The 21,121-nt window shown below is 45.0% G+C and overlaps 1 protein-coding gene across 1 annotated transcript in view; it reads right to left on the reverse strand.

Moving 5' to 3' along the window:
- Positions 1–19,819, reverse strand: part of RAB31 (RAB31, member RAS oncogene family) — a 62,966-nt gene extending 43,147 nt beyond the window's left edge. Inside the window, exon 1 of the mRNA XM_084507840.1 lies at positions 19,689–19,819. Within this exon, the coding sequence (XP_084363966.1) occupies positions 19,689–19,727 (39 nt within the window). The 5' untranslated portion in view covers positions 19,728–19,819. The remainder of the gene's footprint in view (positions 1–19,688) is intronic.
- Between the last annotated feature and the right edge of the window lie 1,302 nt (positions 19,820–21,121).

The raw sequence follows: 21,121 nt of genomic DNA on the forward strand, positions 1-21,121 counted from the left end.
CCTCACACAGGAATGCATCTGCCCCTCAAAGCCAGTTGCTGCCAGGGCTCCCCAAAAGCTCCTCATGCTGCTGAAGAGCCAGGCTGCAGGCAGAGGGCAATACCAGCAAGCTGTTGAGGTGCACTAAGTGCATGCACCAGAAACAGCTATGTTCAAATATGGCCACTAAGGGTCTTGTCGGTGTACCTTCCAGTGAGGGAACACTGTCTTGTGACATCTTACAGACACAGAGAGGAGAAAAAAAAAAGAAAAAAGAAAAAGGCCAGATCAACATACAGAATAAGGACACAGTCAGAAAGCTGTAGTGCTCTCATGGAAGAAGATTTGCTCAGAGACGAAGCTAGCTGTTCCTTATTATTGGAATAAAGAACAATTCCTGGCTCCCAGTCATATATTCATGCCAATGGACAAGTTTCTTGGCCGCTTCCTTACTAACTGAAAATAACAGAGAAGCCAGTTTATGCTCAAGATTTCCCATTAAATTCTCCTTTTTGTTACACGCTGACCTGACTCCTGCCAGCACCACAACAGGTAGCAAGGAGAGGTCCTTGCTTTGCTGACTGCAGAACAACCAGTGTTGAAGTAATTAAGATGTACACATGAGAACACTTGAATTGGTATGAAGTTGCCAAAAAAAAAAAAAAAAAAAAAGAGAGAGAAAACTGTCCTTTATCATCAATATATTTAATATTTGTAATACAAAAGAAGGCACTCAAAATCTCTGCAGCTGGCCAGGCAAATCTGAAGTAGAAAGAGTAGAGAGATATGGCTTAAATTTTAGGGAAAGAAAAAAAAAATCAATGAGTCTTAAAAAAAAAAGCAGAGACCTTTCAATTTAGTCGCTCTCCATACTGCAGCTGGTTTGGACTTGGCAGTTCAGGCTCTGCACATTAAAATAGCCGCTCTTTCCACTGTCAGAATTGGCCATGATTTAGTTTTTGATTTACAGCTGAATCCCCCTGGCCCATTCCCATTATCCACAGCAGGACTTTGATGGAATTTGAAAATTCGCAGCAGCGTAATCACATCGCAGTGCTGCTGGATGGCTGGCATTTTATTAGCTATCATCAAACAAATTGCTGGGCCTGCGCTATCAAGTATTGGCAGGCTTCTGCAGAAATGTATGCTCAGCTCTGGTCAAGCCTGGTATCTTGGAGGAATGTCGCTCCTCATGCAATGTCTGGCTTGCAGCACTGAGATATCCAGCCTGCATCTTTGCTGCTTGCAGAGATGCTCGCCCTTAACCCACAAGGCATGTGGTATGGCTGAGGACAGGAACATTGCTGTATTTTAAACTCCAATTCAAGGTAAAATAAATAAATAAATAAATAATAATCCATGAACTGAGCAAAACCAAACAAAACAAACAAAGCTTTGCTATTTGCAGCCTGCTTTAGTGCTGCGTGCCTGCCATTAACATTTCAGTCATTACTCAGAAGATCAGATGCAAGCAGCATTGCAATATTTTCCATGTCTTACTAATCCAGTTACAGCTGCTCTGGAAGGCTGTGGCAGGCAGCTTGAAGAGCAACTGAAACCGGCTTTGGGTTTTTATTGACTGTATGAACATACAAGGAAGAGTTATGCACAACAGATTCCTGATCACAGTTTCCAAGGGCAGTATTCAAATCCAAGAACAATCCTACCCAGTAAACTTCTGCTTGCCTTAAACATATCCTTTGTCCTTCCCCGTGTATGGGTATCGCTTACTTGTCTGAAGACGCTGCAGTAAGGAGAAATAATATCTTTCAGGAGACCCGGGTTCAGAGACACCCATGGGACTGAACTGAACCTGCCAAGCGACCGGCTTGCCCCAGCAAAAACGCAGGCACTCGCTGAGGGGTGGTGTCTAGGAAGAAGTGCAAATAGCTTCTTGCTGGATTCAGTTTTTCCATCTGCAAGACCTATCAAGTGAGCAAACCCCACCACTGCATAAGCACATCGATGAAAATGCAAGAGCAGCCCTCAGACTGACACACTGGCTCCCAGCTGCTTCGGGAACATAAAACTGCCTGTGACTGCGGGCTGAGCCAGAGGAAAGCAGGCTGAGGTGTCCTGATGCCTTGCTTCTGTGATCCAAATGATACACATCTCATTCTGGCCACAAATAATTTTTGTGAATTCTAATTTTCTGTACATCCCTGTGTGGTAAGAAATAGGTTATTTCCACGATGAGCAACCTGATCCTCAGAGAAGACCCTTTTCCTGTTGATTAGCTGGGAGCCACCTTGCAGAGCTCAGCGCTGGGCTGTGGGCACCCTGCTGCCCAAAGCAGCAGCATGGTTTTTCAGCCCTGAAGCCACCTCCCAGACAAGCCCTCTACCAAGTGAGAGGCTTGTGCTTCTCTCCTCACTCTGCTCACCACCTTTAATTGGCTTCATTTGTTACCTCAGGTACTCTGAAGGGCTTGCACAAGCCTGGCAAGGTGCCTCTGCAACAGGAGCTCCAAGCAACACCAGACAATTTTATGGCACCAGTGACATACTGGACATTCTGCAAAGGTCCGGGGGATACTTGGTCGCAAAGCAAATTCTTGAAGGGAAGAACTGGAAGTAGAATTGGTCTCTGGGACCATCAATGTGCTATCATGCATTTCCCAGAATGAAAGGTGTTTGCTAAATGAACTGGAACACAACTGCTGAGTACTGGAGTGGAGCTCCTTGTGATCCATCCCAGAACAAACACCAATCTCAATGCAACTGGGTTTGTAGGGGCAGGGTTATTCTGCAGCTTCTCATTGTTTCAGTACAAAACACCACAGCTCTTTTGTTCATATGTCAAGAATGTCCCTGTTTGCATTTCTGTTTCTCATACACTCTTCTCTAAACTCGTTATACGTACTAATATCGGTCTCTTAAGTAAGTGGGTATATTACTCCCATGGAGTTAAGATGGTCTGTGTCAATTCTCCCACAGCAAAAACCACTCCTAGTCATCATTTTTAATTGCTAGTGTAATTTCAGGCCCATGCTGGTGTTGTGGAGCATGAAATAACTGCAGAGTAAGGCTTTTTCCTCTGGTGTGCATTAGAATTAGATCAGTTCCAATTCCCTCTACAGATAGAAAATGCACTGCTTGTTCTCAGAGATGTTTTTCGACTCCAACCAGGTTCATCTTATTATATTATGGCACAATCCTTCCTTCTAGCATTGCAAGGACTGTGTTTGGCACTAGAACTTTGGCTCTGCTGGTCTCAACTCACCAGCTATTAAATGAAAATAGTAATGACTCGATTTTACCTTGTAACTGCATTATGAGCATTTTGATCTGTGATACTTCCAAAGTGTTCAGATGCTACAGTGACAAAGAACCACTGAAGTGCCTGAAGAGATAGCCAAGGGCTAAGTGAGTTTGCTTGGTATTTATATGCACCCTTACTACCACCTGTATACCCTAATAAGCATTTTAAAATAGAAAAGTATCTGCTGGCCAGGCCTTAATGCTATCTGATCTGAGTCTATAATGTACCATCTGATCCCTTCTCTCTATTTGTTTTCCTTTTGCCCACATTGATTAGTAAAATGCTTACAGCGACTGCCAATTCTGCTTCGCCTCAGAGCTGGGTGTCCCTGCAGTCCAATCCACCTCTCCCGTTCCCACTCAGCCATCACAGAAAAACATCTGCTGCCAGGTTTTGGCTCCCTTACCAACGTGATTATTCAGCATGTGGTTTCCTTCCACATGCGCCCTGCACACATCCTACTGTGGAATTAAATTCGGGCATATACAGCTCCTCTGCTATCTGCTTTACCAGGAGCCAGCCAAATGCTCTCCTACTTGTTCTGCCATTTTGCAGATTTTCTCTGGAAGCTAAAAACTTTCGATATATTCACTGTGACAGTTTCTCTCCATTGCTCTCCACCGGGTCCTAGCTCAGTTATCTTCTAGAAACAGAAAACCCTAGTGCCCGAGTTTCAAATACACCTTCTCTAATATTTCACTGCGTCCTTTCCTTTTTTGTAAAGAAAAAAAGAGTAATTCCAACCTTCCCCCACCCCTGGACTGCAATATTAAGATCTCCGCATCTATCTGCTTTTACCAGAGATGTGCCCAGAGACCCCAAACAATATCATGGCCGGCCTCACTAAACCAGAAAGTACAAAAGCAAACACAGACAGCCAAGCACATTTTGGCATCCTGTCAAAGTGACGTGCTTGGCCAGAGATGGGACAGACTGAAGAGCAGCTACTGTCTATATAGGAGTTAATTGTAAGAATAAATTCACTTTCCTAGGAGCATTCATATACAAAGATTTGAATGCTTCTAGGAAAGTGAATTTATTGTTGGAACGGGTCCAGAGGAGGGCCACAAAGATGACCTGAGGGTTGGAGCACCTCTCCCATGAAGAGATGCTAAGAGGGGTGGGGTTGTTCAGCCTGGAGAAGAGAAGGCTCTGGGGAAACCTTACAGCAGCCTGCCAGGGCCTAAAGGGGGCCTATGGGAAGCTGGGGAGGGACTCTGTCAGGGCATGTAGTGATGGGACAAGGTATAATGGCTTTCAACTAAAAGAGAGGGGATTTAGACTAGATATAAGGAAGAAATTCTTCACTCAGAGGGTGGTGAGGCACTGGCACAGGCTGCCCAGAGAAGCTGTGGCTGCCCCATCCCTGGAGGTGCTCAAGGCCAGGCTGGATGGGGTTTGGGGCAACCTGGTCTGGTGGGAGGTGTCCCTGCCCATGACAAGTGATCTCTAAGGTGCCCTCCAACCCAAACCATTCTGTGATATATAATATTATATGAAAATAAATTGTCTCCTAGAGAGCTTGCAAGATTATTTGGCATTACCCTACTTTCATAACAAGGCCTCCAATCTCAAGTGTTTCATGCAAGGTGGGAGGCATGGAGAGCTGCTGCTGCAGCCAAAAGACTTTTGGGATGAGTGGAGTGGCCATACCTTCCCTCCTCTCTCCTTCCCAAACACTTGGCTTCCAAAAGGATTCATCAAAAATGTTCTCTCTCATCTCAAACCAAGACCATCAGCTAGCTATTCAACTATGAGGAACTCCACTAACTTCAGTTGAAGAATTGACTCAAAATGTGGAAAGGTTTCTCCAAATGTGGGGACTCAAAGGAAGGCATGACCATGATGGAAAGACAATCCAGCCAGAAAAGGAGATATATTTCCTTCACACATAGTCCAGTGATTGAAATGGCATTAAACCAGCAGTAAGGAACAAACCCTTGTTTTACACTGCAGTGGATGGCAGGAGTACCAGTTGCTTGAACTATGATCCAAGAAATCACAAAGTGGCACACAGTGACTGCTGTACACAAACTCACCCAGAGCTTACAAACCATGCTGCTCTTCTGTGAACTGCCAACCCCTTTTCTTTTTTCTTTTTTTTTCCTCTCCCCATTCCTCCCTTAAAGTTGGCATGGAGCTATAAAGCAATCATCGGTTATGAGAAATGGGGCTGCGGAGGGAAAGGGAGAACAAAGAAGCTTCCTTCAAAGCTATTTTTTAAAATAACTCCAATACAGTAAAACTAAATAAATAAAACCACGAGGCAAAACAGAAATGTGACTGATGAAGAAACATGGCCTGTGGGTCAGTACCACAGCTACCTCAGCTCCTTTCTCTTCACATGACTCAAGAACAGTAACAATGTAGAATATATTAAATAATGATAATAATAAACTTTGCAGCAAGCCTAGAGATTTAAAGCACAGGAACACCCAGCTTAGTAAATTGTAAAGCTCATCTACTTTAGTCAAAAAGAAAGAAAAACACAACCTCATACTCTAATTTAAATATATATTTTTAATCACTTCATCGCACTGCACAAAGTACAAGCTAACCACACTGCCATGCTAGCATGAGTGTGGATGGCAGAGATAACAGTGCTCAGTCGTTAACATTATTTAGAAAATACTTCCCCACAACTAATTTCCAGCTAATTCTGTGAGCCTTCTCATATACATTACCTTCCCCCCACCACACAAGTTATCAAATTCAGAGCAGTAACTGAACTGCCAAGAGAAATGGAAGACATTAAATTGAAATCAAAGAGCGGAATCTCAATCAATTTCTTCTGCCCTTGCCAGCATGTGGTAGGAGAAGAAGTGCCTAGCCTGGTGAAAAGGAAGATGGGAACTTGGTGCTTATTTGCATTCCTTCATCTTAAGTTGTGGCTTTTTGGGGTACTGGCAAATTGCTTAAGAAGCTAAATCCCTTGTTTTGAACAGCCTCTATAGTTTCAAGCAAGAGCTTGATGTCTATTAAAAAAGCAGCTGGAAATCAGGTGGTATCAACCTAGCTAACTAATAAGATGAGAAGATGAAAGGAGAAACCCTTCAGAGTGGTCACTTGCACACAGACCTCCTATGGAGCAGCAGCACATGCCAAGGAACCTGCAAAAAAAATCTCCCCCTGGTTGCGGGGTGCCCAGATAGGTACCCAATAGCACAAAGTCTGAGGTCATCTTTAGTGAGACTTGTGCTTACTTTACACTACAGACCAGCAGCTTTTGGAGCCCAACTGTGTGGTCACAAGCTGTGTGGAAGCAGTCCAGTCTTCTACGGTCCTCAACATCATAAAAACCCCTGTGACTGAATCAGCCAGTGAACACCTGTGTCTCAGAGGGGTTGGCTCAAGCCAGAACCCATGGCTAAGAGCAAAACCCTTCGCTATTTGACACTGCTGCCCAGGAAAGAAGCAGCAGCACCAAACCTAATGCTGCACAACCCTTCTCCAAGGGCTGGAGGGCACTGCAACACAAAGGAGGGCATTTATTTGGGAAATAGCACCACCTGGTGACTCCTGGCACTAAGGGAGAAGGAAGTGAGACAACTTGGCCATACTGGGACAGGAGGGAGAGAAAGGAGCACTTCCTAAACTGCTCAAGTGAGTTGGGAAACGTGAGCCTGGGCAGGGAGGGAAGAAGATGACATGGTGAAGTTGCAAGAATTTGACAGGTGGGTCGGACAGAGATGGGAAGACAAGTGTTTGAGCACCTTCCCTTGGAAACTGGCATCTCTCATTGCTGTTATCACCACAGGACCGCTGCATGGCAATGAGTGGCTGGAAAGGCAGACGGAAAGGCTTCTCCATAACCCAGAGATAAATCACTGTACTAAAGCACCAAGAAAAGAAACAAAACCAAAACTAAGCAAAGCATCAACAATGTTGACCAAAGTACCAACCTGAGGAATTTTTATTTGCTCATTTTTAGGAGATCTATAGCTGTGGGACCTTATCGGGCCACTACTGCTCAAACGAGAATAATGCCTCTTTATTTGCCTCTGCTTATCTCTGAATCACAGGATCCTCTTGACCAAAGTGTAATAGAGAAGAGCTCGTAAATTTACCCTCCCAAATGTACCAAAAGAGATGAGAAAAAGTATTATCTCGTACTCCTTGATATACTCTTCCCATCTCTTCACTGCCACCACCCTAGTTCACTCTAATGACCTCTCCCAGCTACTGCCTTGCTGATTTCTCAGCTCAGTACCACCACATATATTTAACTGTGATCACTTCATTTTTCAGGTGAGGAGGAGAAAAGAGTCCCATTTTATCATGGGAAATTTCCTATCGTGGTGGGTGGTGGTCACTGTTCTTCACCTCCCCCAGATAAATGGGAGCCAAGTGCAAGCTTAGCAGATCAAGCTAAGCATGTCAAGATCTTATCAGGGAGGGGGAAAAAAAGCCAAAGTAAAACAAAGAAAAATTGCAAGTCCTGCTTTAACGCCTATACAGTTTTACTGAGAGCACTATTTGGCAACTCAAATGGAGCTTATTTTCTGGTCAAACTTGGGAGACCTTTTACATTCACACATTGATTTCCTTTTCCTATCCACTCTATCTCAAAATATACAATGCATTCACCAAAAAAAAATCCATTTGGCATACTACTCCTCATGCAGGTAAATTCCTATTTAAAAGACAGTAAAAAACCCATGTGAATAATATCTGCTTAAGAATTCAGATCATTGGCCCTGAACTTGAAAAATGAAGGAATAAGTGTAAGGAAGCAACTTACCAGTCACTGTACCTCACATTTTCAATGATAACAAGTAGTGATTGCAAGCTGTTATCTCTATTGGCCACATGCACACACACCAGCATAACAATCTGGTCAAATACCATTCATCATCATCGTGCAACGCAGTGATGAGAGGAACTAAATTCAATTTTCAGACTAAATACATAAATAACCTGAGGCTTTCATAGTTCAGCAAACACATTAGGCAACAGCATCCTGACAAATGTTGTTTTTGAGTACAGTTTGGCAGCTAAAGATGAGATAAACAATTCCGTGTTATTCTTTCCAAATCAAATTCTTTTTCTAAGTGAACCTTCCCCACATATATTTATAACAGTTGAAACTTTCAAAATAATCATATGACAAGAAGATAATCTTTGACCCGAACTGGTTCGCACAAGTTCATTTTTACATTCCAACACTGTCTCTTCTGTTGTCAAATCCTATCTGTGGGGTCATAATTCCAAAATACAGACTTGTTAGTGTCACTTAATAAATAGCAAGGGGAAAATATATATATATATATATATATGCCTGTCCCCACACAGGATTTATTTAAAATCCTCTAGTCAGTCTGGAATCAATAATCCAATCCAAACATTATAGTTTCATATTACAGATTGCCCACAAAACCCAGTCTGGATGAAAGTAATTTGGTTTTCTGCTCAGCTGCATGAATTCACTTTCTTCTATTAAAAGAAGGCACCAACTCTTATGCAATTGACTTTATGCACATCGCTTAGGTACAATATTTGAGGAAATGGCTCTTGGTATTCAGTTTACTATTTCAGTAATATAAAAATTGTCATGTGGTTACCTGGAGAATTTGTAAGAGGGCTAAATTACCTTCAGACTTGCCCATCCAAGCCCAGCCAGCAACTCAGTTCAATGTTCAGACATTCCTCCCCCCAGTTTGCTACTAACTCACCTACAAAGTATTATTGCATTTCATACCAAAGAGGAAGGAAAAAGCCACTTAAATTATGAGTGCCAGCTGAAACACCGGTCAAAAACTTTGGTTCTGGAGAAAAGAAATCCCCTCTTGCACCAATGGGCAACAGAGAGGAAGAAGGCAGTTTCAGAGTGCAGCTATTTCAATAAATTTCCCCTAACAAATGGAAATCAGCATCACAGCTCTGATCTTTGCTTGAAGTTAGCAGAACCCCAGCAAGCGATACAGCACCTGAGAGCTACCAAGGCAAACATCTTGTTGCCCTCATACACTCCCTCTGCCCCATGCCTGCCCCTCACACATTGGGCCCAAGCCATCCGTGAAGACCACTTCCAGCAGCAGCTTTACACTGGCCAAATACCAAAACCCTGACAAATACTCTCCTGCTGCTTATTATCAGTTCCTTTCCAGCTGATACACCCAGCACCTGTAAAATCAGTAATCTCGCATGGCCATTGAAGGTAGTCTCCTTTGGTGAACAGCCTAAAGGTCAACCAGCTGCTAACGCCATCTTCTTTATCCAACAGATCCTGATACCCCACCCAGTCTTTGGAAACCTGCATTCATCAGCTTTCCAGGCAAATTACAGAGTGCCTTCCCTCAGGCCATCGAGGGAAGGCAGTCAGTTGAGATTTACTGGAATTTGCCATTATTTGTTATCTACACATTAAATGGCACCATAAAACCCTTGAAACTGGCTGGTTTTGTTTCCCAAATGGAAGTCTATGTAAATCTAAGCTAGAATTTTTTCACCAAACCATTCTGTTTAATTAGATTAACAGTGATTTCATGCTCATCTCATGAGTTCTCTAGACCTTAAGTTCTCCCTACTACTATAAGCATCACCACTTATTTTGTAGTGTCATATGAGGACCCACCTGGTGTTTTCCCATGAAAGTAAACCGAAGCGGTAATAGCAAGCACAGCATAATAAAACCTGGGGCCGAGTTTTTTATCCGTTGATTTACTGTGCATGGTGCTGTGAACTTACTGAAAATAAAGCTATCTGCACCAAACAGGCTAGTATCAGCGTAAGGCTACATCCTTGAAGCAGCTAGCTGCTTAATGTTTTCACCCCCTGCCAATTTCAGCAGGGACGAAACTCTGCATATCCCAGAGCTGGTACCACTAGTGCCATGGAATTTAGGTTTTCAGGGAAAAGCCCTTTAAACGAGCAGAAATGGGTTGTATAGCTGTTATCATTAAGGCACCTTCCCTTCTCCACCACAAAAGTAACTGGGAGATTAAAGCGTCTAACTTTCCTCTGCAGATCAGTTGTAATTGCTGATACACCTGGCCTATTTTATTTTATTTAACTTCTTTGCTCAGAAGTTGGAACCCACTCACAATGGCTTTGCAAAGCATGGGAAGACTCAACCCCACACCAGGCACGGAGGACACCCTCTCAGCACAGCCCATTTGGATGCTCAGTGTGCAGCCCAAGTGCTCAGGACCAAGCCCAAAGTTGGCACTGACTGCAGGACAGGCACAGTGGCTCTGGATAACATCTCCAGTGGCCCATAAAGGCCTAGCAGACCTTCCCTTCCAGCTACTGGATCCACGACAGTGAATTCTCAACTGGCCATGAGGTACAGCTTCACTTAACGTCATATAAACAACTGTGCAGGCTCAGTTCAAAAAATGTTTTGAAACATAATACAGCAAAGCTAGCAAAGTTCCAGCTTTAAGAGAAAAAAAAAAAAAAAAAAAGGAAACTGGAGGCTAAACTGAAGGGAGAAGTGGCAGGCTTTTTTCACCACACCGTATTTTTTGGTGTATTATTCACTTTTCCCTTTTGCTCTGCTTTACGTGGTTTTGTTTCCCAGCTTTCAGGTTCTCTTTCCCTCACCCCTTCTCAGATTTTACCCTCCATGTTCCTCATTACTGGTCCCCTACAACTCTTTTAATCCTTTCCCCTTCAGTCTCATTTTCTTCCCTCTTTCCCCAGTATTCTCTCTATATATCACTTTTTTTTCCTCCAAATCTCCTCTGTGCTGATTGTTACATCCATTTTTCTACTGGTCATCACTTTACTCAAGCTATTCCCGGAAAACTTTTGGGTGTTAAGGGTCTCACTCTCCATAATTCAAACTTTTATTTTATTTTTATTTTTTTTTAAGTTGGACTTATTCTATGTGCCCCAACGGTTCCTTCTCGCTGTCATCCTTCACACCAGCCTAAAGCTTTTCCTAAAGGCAAACCTAGTCACAAAATTCTGGATCAACTTAATTACCTGATCAAATAAAGCACAGTCTCCGAAGAGTCTACCAGTTCCTAAAAACCAAGCAGAGGAAAAACTGAACTACTTCATTGACTGTTAATGTTAAAAGACAGAATCACTCAAAGGCTGTGTTATCTCAAATACTTAATTTACATATATTTTTTTTTCTTTGTCCTCCACTTAGCCCTGCATTCAGCTGTGTATTAAAGTATGTGCTGAGCCTTAAGCTTGGAAATCAATTCAGCCCTTTCAAAGGCTGAAGGATGTACCCCATACACCGCCAAGGAGCACCCCAGTGCTTCGAAATCAAATTAGGGCTTCAGCAACCTGATCTTAAATCAGTATTTGTGTTATCAGGTTTTTAACAACAGACATTTTTGTTGTTTAAAACATGCTCCAGGTGCCTCTGTAATGCTCAGGTGTGCTGTCAAGCACACCTTGCAGGAAAAAATTAAGAAAAATATGAAAGAATAGACAACTCAGAAGAATATTTTCAAAGCCTATTAGCACAAATTATACTCTGCTGCTGCAGTCACAACAGCTGAAGAAATTAACTGTTGGACACACTGCTTTGTTTCTTCATTGACATCCAAGCAAGTGAAGACAAAACCAAAGAACCTTTTTTCTAAGAGTAAGATCATCAGCACAGCAATTGCTACGGTTGAAGGCAGCATGGATTGTGCACCATGAAAGTCCTGTGGCCTGTGTGTGGCTGGAAGCTTCCTGTTCATATCAGCTTTAACGAGATACACTGCAAGTGCTGATTTTATGACTCTTAAAATAGTCCCACTTAAATTACTTATATTTAGTACGCTTCAAGAAAAAGAAAAATGAGGAAAAATGCTTCCTGTTCAATAAGGGGAATGAGTTCTTTGCACTTCCCAAATCCCTCCAAGAGTTTAACCAGTCATCAGATTTGTCTAGTCACCATGAAGAAGCGTGCCTTTATGTACTGGTAGCAGTGTTTGTCTGCCAGTGACAGTTTTCCTAAATTAACAAGCAGTATCTTAAGCAAACAATCATAATATTTGCTTCCACAGATGGCAGAAGCTGCTTGAGATTACAATTGTGACTGCGCATGGACAAGCACCTCAAGCATCTCAGTCGTGATATGCTTCTAACTCCTAAACTGCTCACCAGAGTGACAATGTACTTTCCTCCCTTTAAATAGGGAAGCTGAAAACGCATTAAAGTCCCAAGAAATGAGCTGAGCCTAGTATAACTCCACACTGCGTTCAAGTGAGTCCTGTCCAGGACGATTTTCACACCACTCTTTGGAAAGCCACCAGCAAGCACAGGAGGCCATGCAAGTTGATGTCAGATCTGTCCCACTGCCCTGAAGCACAGCTTTGGACCCTATCCACACTGGAATTTTGTTTGCTGCAGAACTAAACAGGCCAAAAATAAATAAATAAACATTTCGAAATCAATCCTACTTCAGGAAGCTCTCCTAACTCTGCTCGTCTCTACAGACAGGCTCTAAAATAAGGGAAACTCTGCCTCAGGCAATGCCTAACTGCAGGTGAGTCCATGCAAGAGGCTGATATTTATCATTTCAAAAGTTCGCTCTGGCAGTGTTTATAGTCCCTGGTGACTGTGCAGGGCAGAGAGTGACCCTGGCCAGCTGATGACGTGAGCCACATCCTGTCACCCTGCTGAACACAGAGGAAACAGTAACTCCGGGACACAAAGTGTCCCGGAGCTGGATCTCGCGCACGTGTGCTCCCACGTGTCTCCCCAAGAAGGACTCAATCTGCCCAAAACAAAAAAGCACAAAACCAAAGACTGCTCTACCCTACCCTCCAAGAAACAGAAAAACCACACACTAGCATTTATGTTTAAAAATAGCCACGCGAAAATAAAAAACATTTGTTCCGCTGACTGCCGTTCAGCTTTCATTACTGGCTCTGCAAGCCTGGAGACTGTAAATTAAAGCACTGGCATGTGCTTACACAGGGCAGCGCTCTGAGGAGGCCCATCGGCCGCATCCGCTGCCTGCTTGCTTAGGTTTTCCTTCTTGTGGCAGTGTTCGAAACTCATTTAGGGGCACAACGAGCCCTGGCAGGGAGCAGAGCACTGAGGACTTGCTCTGCCCTGCCGAAAAAGCAGGGCACAAGTCAATCAACCAGTGTGATTAACACTGGATGGAAGTAATTTTTTTTTTTTTTTTATTCTATAATTATCCAAAGGAAGTGGAGGGAGGAAAAATAAACTGGCTTCAAACTCCTGTAAAGTTGAGCAGGCTCAGCAGTTAGAAATACTCAAGGATGGAGAAGACTAGATTGAACACCAGCTTACGCTGGCTTTCAAAGGGAAAGTCCATCAGAACAAGAAACCCCAAGAAAATAGGAAGCTGCCTTCCTTTTCCTCCTCCCTCGGCAGGCAGGGCCTGCTCAGGACAAGCTGTCCCCATGCGTGTCCTCATACCACCCCTGCAGCAAGTCCCCGAGATGCCCACAGGACCCAACAACCAGCTCTGGCCACACATGGGGGCATCGGCTGGCCCCAGAAGCAGCTCTGGGAAAACCCAAGTGGAGGAAAAACCACATATCCAAACAAAGGATGACGAAAGGGGTCGAACCACGATTCCAAACCACCATCCTGCATCAACGGAGGTGACGCAGAGCCAGAGAAGAAACAAGCAGCCCTGTGTTTGTTCTCCAACGATGGGACGTGGCCTGGAAATACGTGATCAACAGACAGTCCCCATTTGGGTCTTCCAGACAAAGATGGCACTTGGAAGAGGGAGCAGAAGGGAGTCAAAAGAAAAGGCAGCTGCTTGAAAGCAAGCAGAGCTGAGCTGTAGCCCCTCTGTAAATGCTTATATCAAGAAGGAGTTAGTTTCAGAAATTTTAAGAAGAGTACGTTTATCCAACCTGCATGCTTGCAGAGTCTACATGCTCTCTTCAGACACAACCTAACACCAGCAGAATTTGTCGGCACTGTAATTTATAAACACCATCACAAGCAAAAGCTCTGCAGCCCAACCCAGCCAGTGCCTATTTTGCCACTTCCTTAAACTGGATTTGAATTGCAACAGTAACATCAAAGGAAATAAATCATTGCTGTGGAAACAAGTCTTACTATTAACCTGAGTCTCAGGAAACAGAGTTTAAATGCACATTTTAAAAAAGAGACTGAGAGCATTTTTCTCTTCCCCACACATCTCTTGCATGCAGCTTGTGATTGCTTCATAGTCTGCCTCAGCATTACTTTACTAAGGAGTGCTAAAACTGCACTCATCCGTGTTCAAAAAATGGGGTTTATTACCAACTCAACTTCCTTATTTTGGCAGAAAAAGAACAAATTTACTTTTCTCAGAATTACTGTGAAACAAGAAGTGTCACAGCTTTTCAGCCACCACTAAGAAATCAAAAAGAGGGACAGAAGCAAGGGGCTGGGGAAGCCTGGAAAAATAAACAAATAAATAAATAAAGCAGTTTGTAACACTTTAAGCAAAATAAATAAATACAATTTGACAGGCAGAAAAACTGTGGCCTGCACATGATTTGCGGACCATAGCCACATCAGGATGGGAGGGTCTCATTCAACAAGAAAGTCAAAACCAGAAGACAGGATCTGAGCGCTGATGCTCAGTTGATGGGATTCAGTTACATGTCATCCTCCCCAACAAGAGACAGCCACAGGGAATTATTTTTCTGCCCCATTTATTAACGACAACAAGTTTTTTAATCGGATGCTTTTCAATTACTGGAAATAAAACCCGCTTCCAGTTCTGCCTTCTGCTGCTTCAGAGCTCCTCTGGAGCCGTCAGCGTGGTTGTGCTGCTAGACACAAAAACAGAATTTGGCCTCTGCACTTATCTTTTCCTAGAAAGATGTTTGGGTCATAACAATTTGCTCACTCTTCTAGCTAATTCCACTCAAAACTTTTTGGAAAATGCAAGGAAATAAATGTTTGGAAATAGGTCAGGAAAGCAATAAGGCCAATGTCAATATTAAATCATGAATTCCATTCCTCTGTGGCTCTACACGATAAATTGTTTACCTACATGTTTAATGTCTACATTGCAAAAAATCTGATTGCACCACTTAAACCAATTTTATAATTTAATAGGAAAAAAAATTTTAGGCTTCTGGACATAATTGTTTATTGATACAAAAGAAAAGGCATTTTTCACTTGTTATTGTAATTGGATCTTTTACGCATTTTTTTGCCCCAGAACAGAACATCCAAGGTCCCTGACTTACATGTATAAACTGCCTTGGCAGGCTGTTCTTTTGAATGGTAGAGTAGGGCAATGGATCGTGGAAGCAGCACGTGCATGCCCAAGTGCAAGCTCTGGAGCATGCCTCACCAGCTTTGCCAAGGAAATGGGGCACAGGCAGCCCCACTAATGGTGTGTCTGGCTGCCCGCCTTTCGGTTCCTCATGGGCTTAAAATTGTTGTCCGGTTGAGCACGTGATTTGATATAGGGCTAGGACTTCCAAGGCTTGCAGCCACCTTTGTCTTCTGCACTACTTTGGTCCCTCTTGTTCCGTTTGAGCCTATAACATTGCAGCTCATGGTTTAGAGTCAAATGAGAAATAAAATTGTTGTCTTTTATAAATTGCAACACAAACTAAAAGATTCTCAGTCATTCATGTTCCATATAGTGGCTACTTAAAAAAAAAATGGGTACTTCAACTTCTTACTGAAAGGTCTGATGTACATGTGCATACATTCTGCTACTGGGATTTGTTCTGCATCCAGCACAATCCAGACCTCTACATTATCGTGACATTAGGATAGGAAAACCACAGAGATTTGCTCCTCAAGGAAACTACTACCCCTTTCCCAATTACTTTAAACATCTAACAACTCTGTCTTCAATTCTGCACTCTAGTGCAGACACCGTACAAGGTGAACACTGACAAAGGTAATAAACTGTTCTCCAGACCTGGATCAGGATCAGGTTTTGGAGAAACTCCTGAGGAAACTTTCTCCTCCACAAAGGAGATGCCACTCCTTTCACAAGTTTAGGCTCCCCAACTTCAGACAGCATTTTGAGACTACGTGTGAGCATCTTCCAGTCAGCAAGGAAGTGGAAACATAAACAGGAGGATGCAAAACGAAGTCGCAGGCAAGGAAGATTTTAGGCGCTATGTTTGGAAGAGCTTTTTATGATGCGAGTAGATAAGCTTTGGAATATAACCCTGGAGAGAACAGAAACCTTTGTCACAAGCCTTTTAGAGCAAGTATGTGTCAGGAAAGTTTTAAGAGGAGCTTTAGGACCGAGGGATCTCTTCCAGGCCTAACTCCTTTGGTCCTGTGATGAACAGTCACAACATAAAAATGTAGTAAACAAAAACAATAGGAAAGCAGCCACGGAGGTCACTTCAGATGGCAGCTGGCAAGCCACCTCCCACAGCCTCTCTGAAGAGCCTTCAAAGTTTCCTCAGGAAGCGAGAAAGACAAGAAACTTTGCCTCAGTCCTAGACCTGGCAACCTCTCCTGCGGTTGCCACAGAGTTATGTCAGGACTTGGCAGACAGATGTAAAATCGCTCCTCCAGCCTGCATTAAGACAACGCCGGGAGCCAGGGCACATGGCACTGCGTGGCTGCAGCCAGATGAGGAAACCCAGACGCTCTTCCCATCTGTGCACCCAGCCACACTTCACTCCTGAAGGAGCCCAGCAGCCCCTCTTCGCCCCTTTCTCCTTCACCCCCTCACTAAACCTTGCTCAGTACCAGGAGCAGGCAGCCTCCAAAACACAGACAACCGATGTGAACAAACAACAGGTTGGAGTGAGAGGCCAGGCGGAATTTGGGTTGACAAGACGGGGCTTGGAGCAGATGCTCAAGTGGTTGCATTTACCAAGATGAAGGCGTTCCACATGCAGTTACATCACTGCCCAGCAGTGGTAATTTACTACGCGAAGTAGTTTAGGAGCAGGCTTGAGGCCACTTGCACGGCAGCATGCTCAAGGTAGCTATTAAAATTGTAGCTTCCTCGCTGTTACACCTGAGGCCGTGATGCCTAATCATTTGATTAGGCAGGCATCCTGTTCCTACCAGCCCAGGAGCAAGCTGAAACCATCTCTCCTCACAGAACATTGCTGTCCCAAATCCATGAATAACAAAGCTCCGTGACCAACAAGGCCTGCCTTCCGAACTGACTCACACTTGCGATGCCCCAAAACCCCTCTCTGTCATTCCTGGTGTTTCCTTTAACATCTACAAGCCTCACAACCACCCCATTCTTGTGCACTACTTCAGGCTGCTCTAAATCTCTCCCATCACACCCACAGAGCTTAGAAAACTCCAAGCTACTTCTGAGGAAGAAAGAGTGAAATCCAAGTACCCAAATTCAAGCTTTGACAGATTTATGCTGAAAATGACAAGCCAGGTTCTCTCCTGTGCTGCAGCATAACCTGGGCGACATGGGGCTTTTCTTCCAAGGGCCAGTCACTTACTCCTTGTCCCTACTTTTGTGGCTCCAGGCCAGATGTTAGCCCTGATGCACAGCAGTGCCAGCTGGTGGCATGGAGCATAGCTCTGCCTTCTCTGTCCCCCTCTCTCCTCATGCTCCCATCTACACCAACTTAATCCGTAATTTCTAACAAGGATAAGAACGTGGAACATGGACATGTCAGACTTGACAGATTACCAAGGGATCTGCTAGATTAACCTACCAGGTCTAGGACTAATTGAGAAGATGACTTAAGATTCCTCTTAGTAGATCTCCAAACTTATTTTTGGGTTGCCATCTAACCTTCAGAAGAGGAATGGCTGCGGTTGTTCATACACACAGGTACTGTTTCCCTGTACTGGCAGTCTGTCTGAACTTCACGAGGGGATTTCTGAAGTTTTCCTCACTTTTGGAAAAACAGAGTGTCAGCCTTCACAGGAAATGAGATGTCTGGTCAGAAGTGGGTGGTTTTCTAGGATTATACACTATTAAAACTCAGGAAGGAACATCTTCTCACTAATCACTGACTACTAAGCAAATATAACTACAAATACTTACATCTTCCCCGGGGTTTCCACTGCCACCCTATCATTTTAATGAATCTGCAGAGTAATTACATACTCCTGGTAACACAGGGCTGCTTTACAGCTTTCTTTTCCTGTCTTAAAAGTAAACAATTGGCCTGCAAAACCTCCAGTACATTTCAGTGTTACACAACAGCAGCAAGCAGTGGGCAAGAGGAATGTCATTCCACAAGACACTTCACCTCTAGAAAATTACAGGATTTTCTGCTGGGGGAGAAAAAGACTAAAGACGCATCCACATGTTCTACCGCAGTCTCCTCAGGTCTGTGTAAACTGCATTTATTTTGTCTCTGTGCCATCTCGAAAGCTGCAGGCAGGAATTTTCGCTGCGAAAGGAGGACTGGCCATTGCCAAATAGTCCCCGGTGCCCTGGCACCACGTCCTGGCGCTTACCCAGGGCAAAGTACCCACTCCTGCTGGGCGAAGTGTCAACACACACCACGGAGCACGGCGGCGGCTGCCTTAGTTTCGTGTTCAAACCTTCAGCTCGCTTGTACTGCGTGAAAGAGTTCACCCTAAAATGCCTTCATTCATGCAGCTCTCTGGGCGTTCGTGGTGATAAGGACCTAAACGCGGCATGACTCGCATCCGATACATTTGATTTAAGAAGGCAATAAAAAAAACACAAGTAGCCATGCTTGGCTGGTGACTGTCAGAGAGCAGGGAGGGGGGATGTTCTCCCCGCAGTGTTTATATCCCCACTTGGATGTGCAGTTCCCTCTGTGCAGGGCAGAGCGGGGGCAGGCGGAGCCAAAGTGCAAAGCTAAGCACATTGTTGCTCCAGATGTTAAACGCACACACGATTTCACCAGAAAAAAAAAAAAAAAAAAAAAAAAAAAAAAAAAAAAAAGAAGAAGAAAAGGAAAAAAAGGAAAAAGGGAAAAGAAAAAAAAAAAAAAGTTTAAAAATAAAGTGAAAGAGGGGAAAGAAGTTGCAGGATGGCAGTCCTGTGAGGGGTCAAGGCACAGCTAGCACAGCACCCGCCGGTACGAGGGGGCCGAGGCTCGGCTCCCGGCCGTGTCCCCCCCTTGCTGCCGGGGGGAACCCGGCCGGGGAGGGCTCAAGGCGCTGGAAAACCCCTCCGGGGGAACCCCCCTAAAAATATGGCCCCACGCACCTCCCCCCGCCCCCCTTAAAAAAGCCGAAAAGAAGTTGAAAAGTGATTAAAAAGGGGAATAAACAAGCACACAAAGAGCAGAGCCGCCCCCCCCGGAGGCTGCCAAGTCTCGGTGTGGAGGAATTCAGGGCGGCCGAGCCCCCCCAAGCCCCGGCCCGGGCCGACGGGGGGAGAAGGAGCGGGGGTAGGGAGAGGGGAGCTGGAAACCTCCCCCTTTTTTTTTTTTTTTTTCCCCCCCCCCTCAACCCCCACCTGCGGCAGCGGCGGAGAAAAGCGGGCCAACAACCTTAATACTAACAAAACGAGGAGAATAATTAAAAAATCAGAAGAAACAAGAAGAAGAGGAAAAATCCAACCCCCCCCCTCCCTCCCTCCCTCTCTCCCTCCCCGGCCATCCATCGGCGCTGCCGCTACTCACTCCAAGCAGACACACTTTCAGCTCGCGTATCGCCATCATCTGCCCGGGGCCGAGCCGCTCCGCATCCCCCTGCAGCCCCGCACGGCCCCGCACCGCCCCGCACCGCCGGCCGGAACGGGCCCCGCCGCCGCCCCACGGCCCCGCCTCGCCCCTGCCCGCGGCGGGACCGGCCCCCGAAGGGGGGGACGCCCCCGGAGGCTGCCGGCTGGGTTTGCACAAGAGCAGCCCGCGGGCACGCCGGTATTTGGGGCTGAAAGGCCGGCTGAGCCCCGCTGTCGGGCTGCCCCGGGTTTAAAGGGGGGAGTTTGGTGGGGCAGGACCACGGGGAAGCAGCTGGGGGTTGTCTGCTGGGCTTTAAGGCGCGTAGCTTCTGTCCCAGGGGCTGCTTGAGCCCTCCCTTGGCGCTGTTTCGTCGTGTTGAGCAGGTAGAAAGCCGCTCGGGGAAAATGGGGGAAATCTCGGTTAGTCACTAGGAGGGCACTGCCGCGCCCGTAGGAGCGTCCTGGCATTTATGGTGTCAGGAATGAGTTCCACCTTGGGGCCGCAGGCTGGTGGGCCAGGAGGTGTCTGTGCTCCCCCAGCCCTCCCTGGGCCAAGCATCCTTGGAAATGGTGTCCCCAGGGAGGGAACCCCAAGGCTTTTCTGGTAGGGCTGGTCAGGAAGGGGTGTCAGAGGAGAGACCTAACAGAGAGGTGCTTGGGATTGATCTTTTTATTATTATTATATTTTTTTTTTTTAGTGGTGGATTTATCAAAGAGGAAGGAAACAGCAAGTTTTCAGGCAGCCCGTGCAGGATATTGGTGGTACTCTGCCTACTCAGTCTTCTACAAGACTGCCCTATACAGTAGGGTCTTTCAATGAACAAATAAAATACTGTCGCTAACATAGAAAATTTTCATTTTTTTTACTGATAGCACAACTCATTCAAACCAGCCTACCATTTCAGCCAGTAGTTAACTCTACAAATTGGCAGGAGGCATGGAGTTTTAGGGCTTTACGCCACCCTTTTTTATCAATTTTAAGCCCAGGTTAAATGTTGCCCCTCTGACCTTCGGTCAGACCTTTCCCCTGAGACTCCCAGGCAGTGTTATGGTTCAGGATCATCTGTTGCACAAATCCATTTTTCGGTCACATCTTCAAACCTTTCTGTCTCTCTCGTATATCCCAGTTGCTATCTATATTCTGCAGAAAGAGACTGACAAGCAGAGCACTGTGTTCAAAGCTGTTCAGTGTCACACTCATGGCTTGTCCATACGTGCACTCGGATTCAGCTACAACAACACAATGCTAACGAGATGATACGTCAAGCAGCTTAATGAACCATCCCATGTGGCATTGACTCTGCAGCTTTCGCTGAGGCACTGTAGCTTTCCAAAGCCTCTCAGTGCAGACATGCACTGGAGTACAGTGAATAAAGCTCCAGTTTGGGAGAG

This window comes from Aythya ferina, assembly GCF_964211825.1.
Source record: "Aythya ferina genome assembly, chromosome: 2".
Taxonomy (NCBI): Eukaryota; Metazoa; Chordata; class Aves; order Anseriformes; family Anatidae; genus Aythya; species Aythya ferina.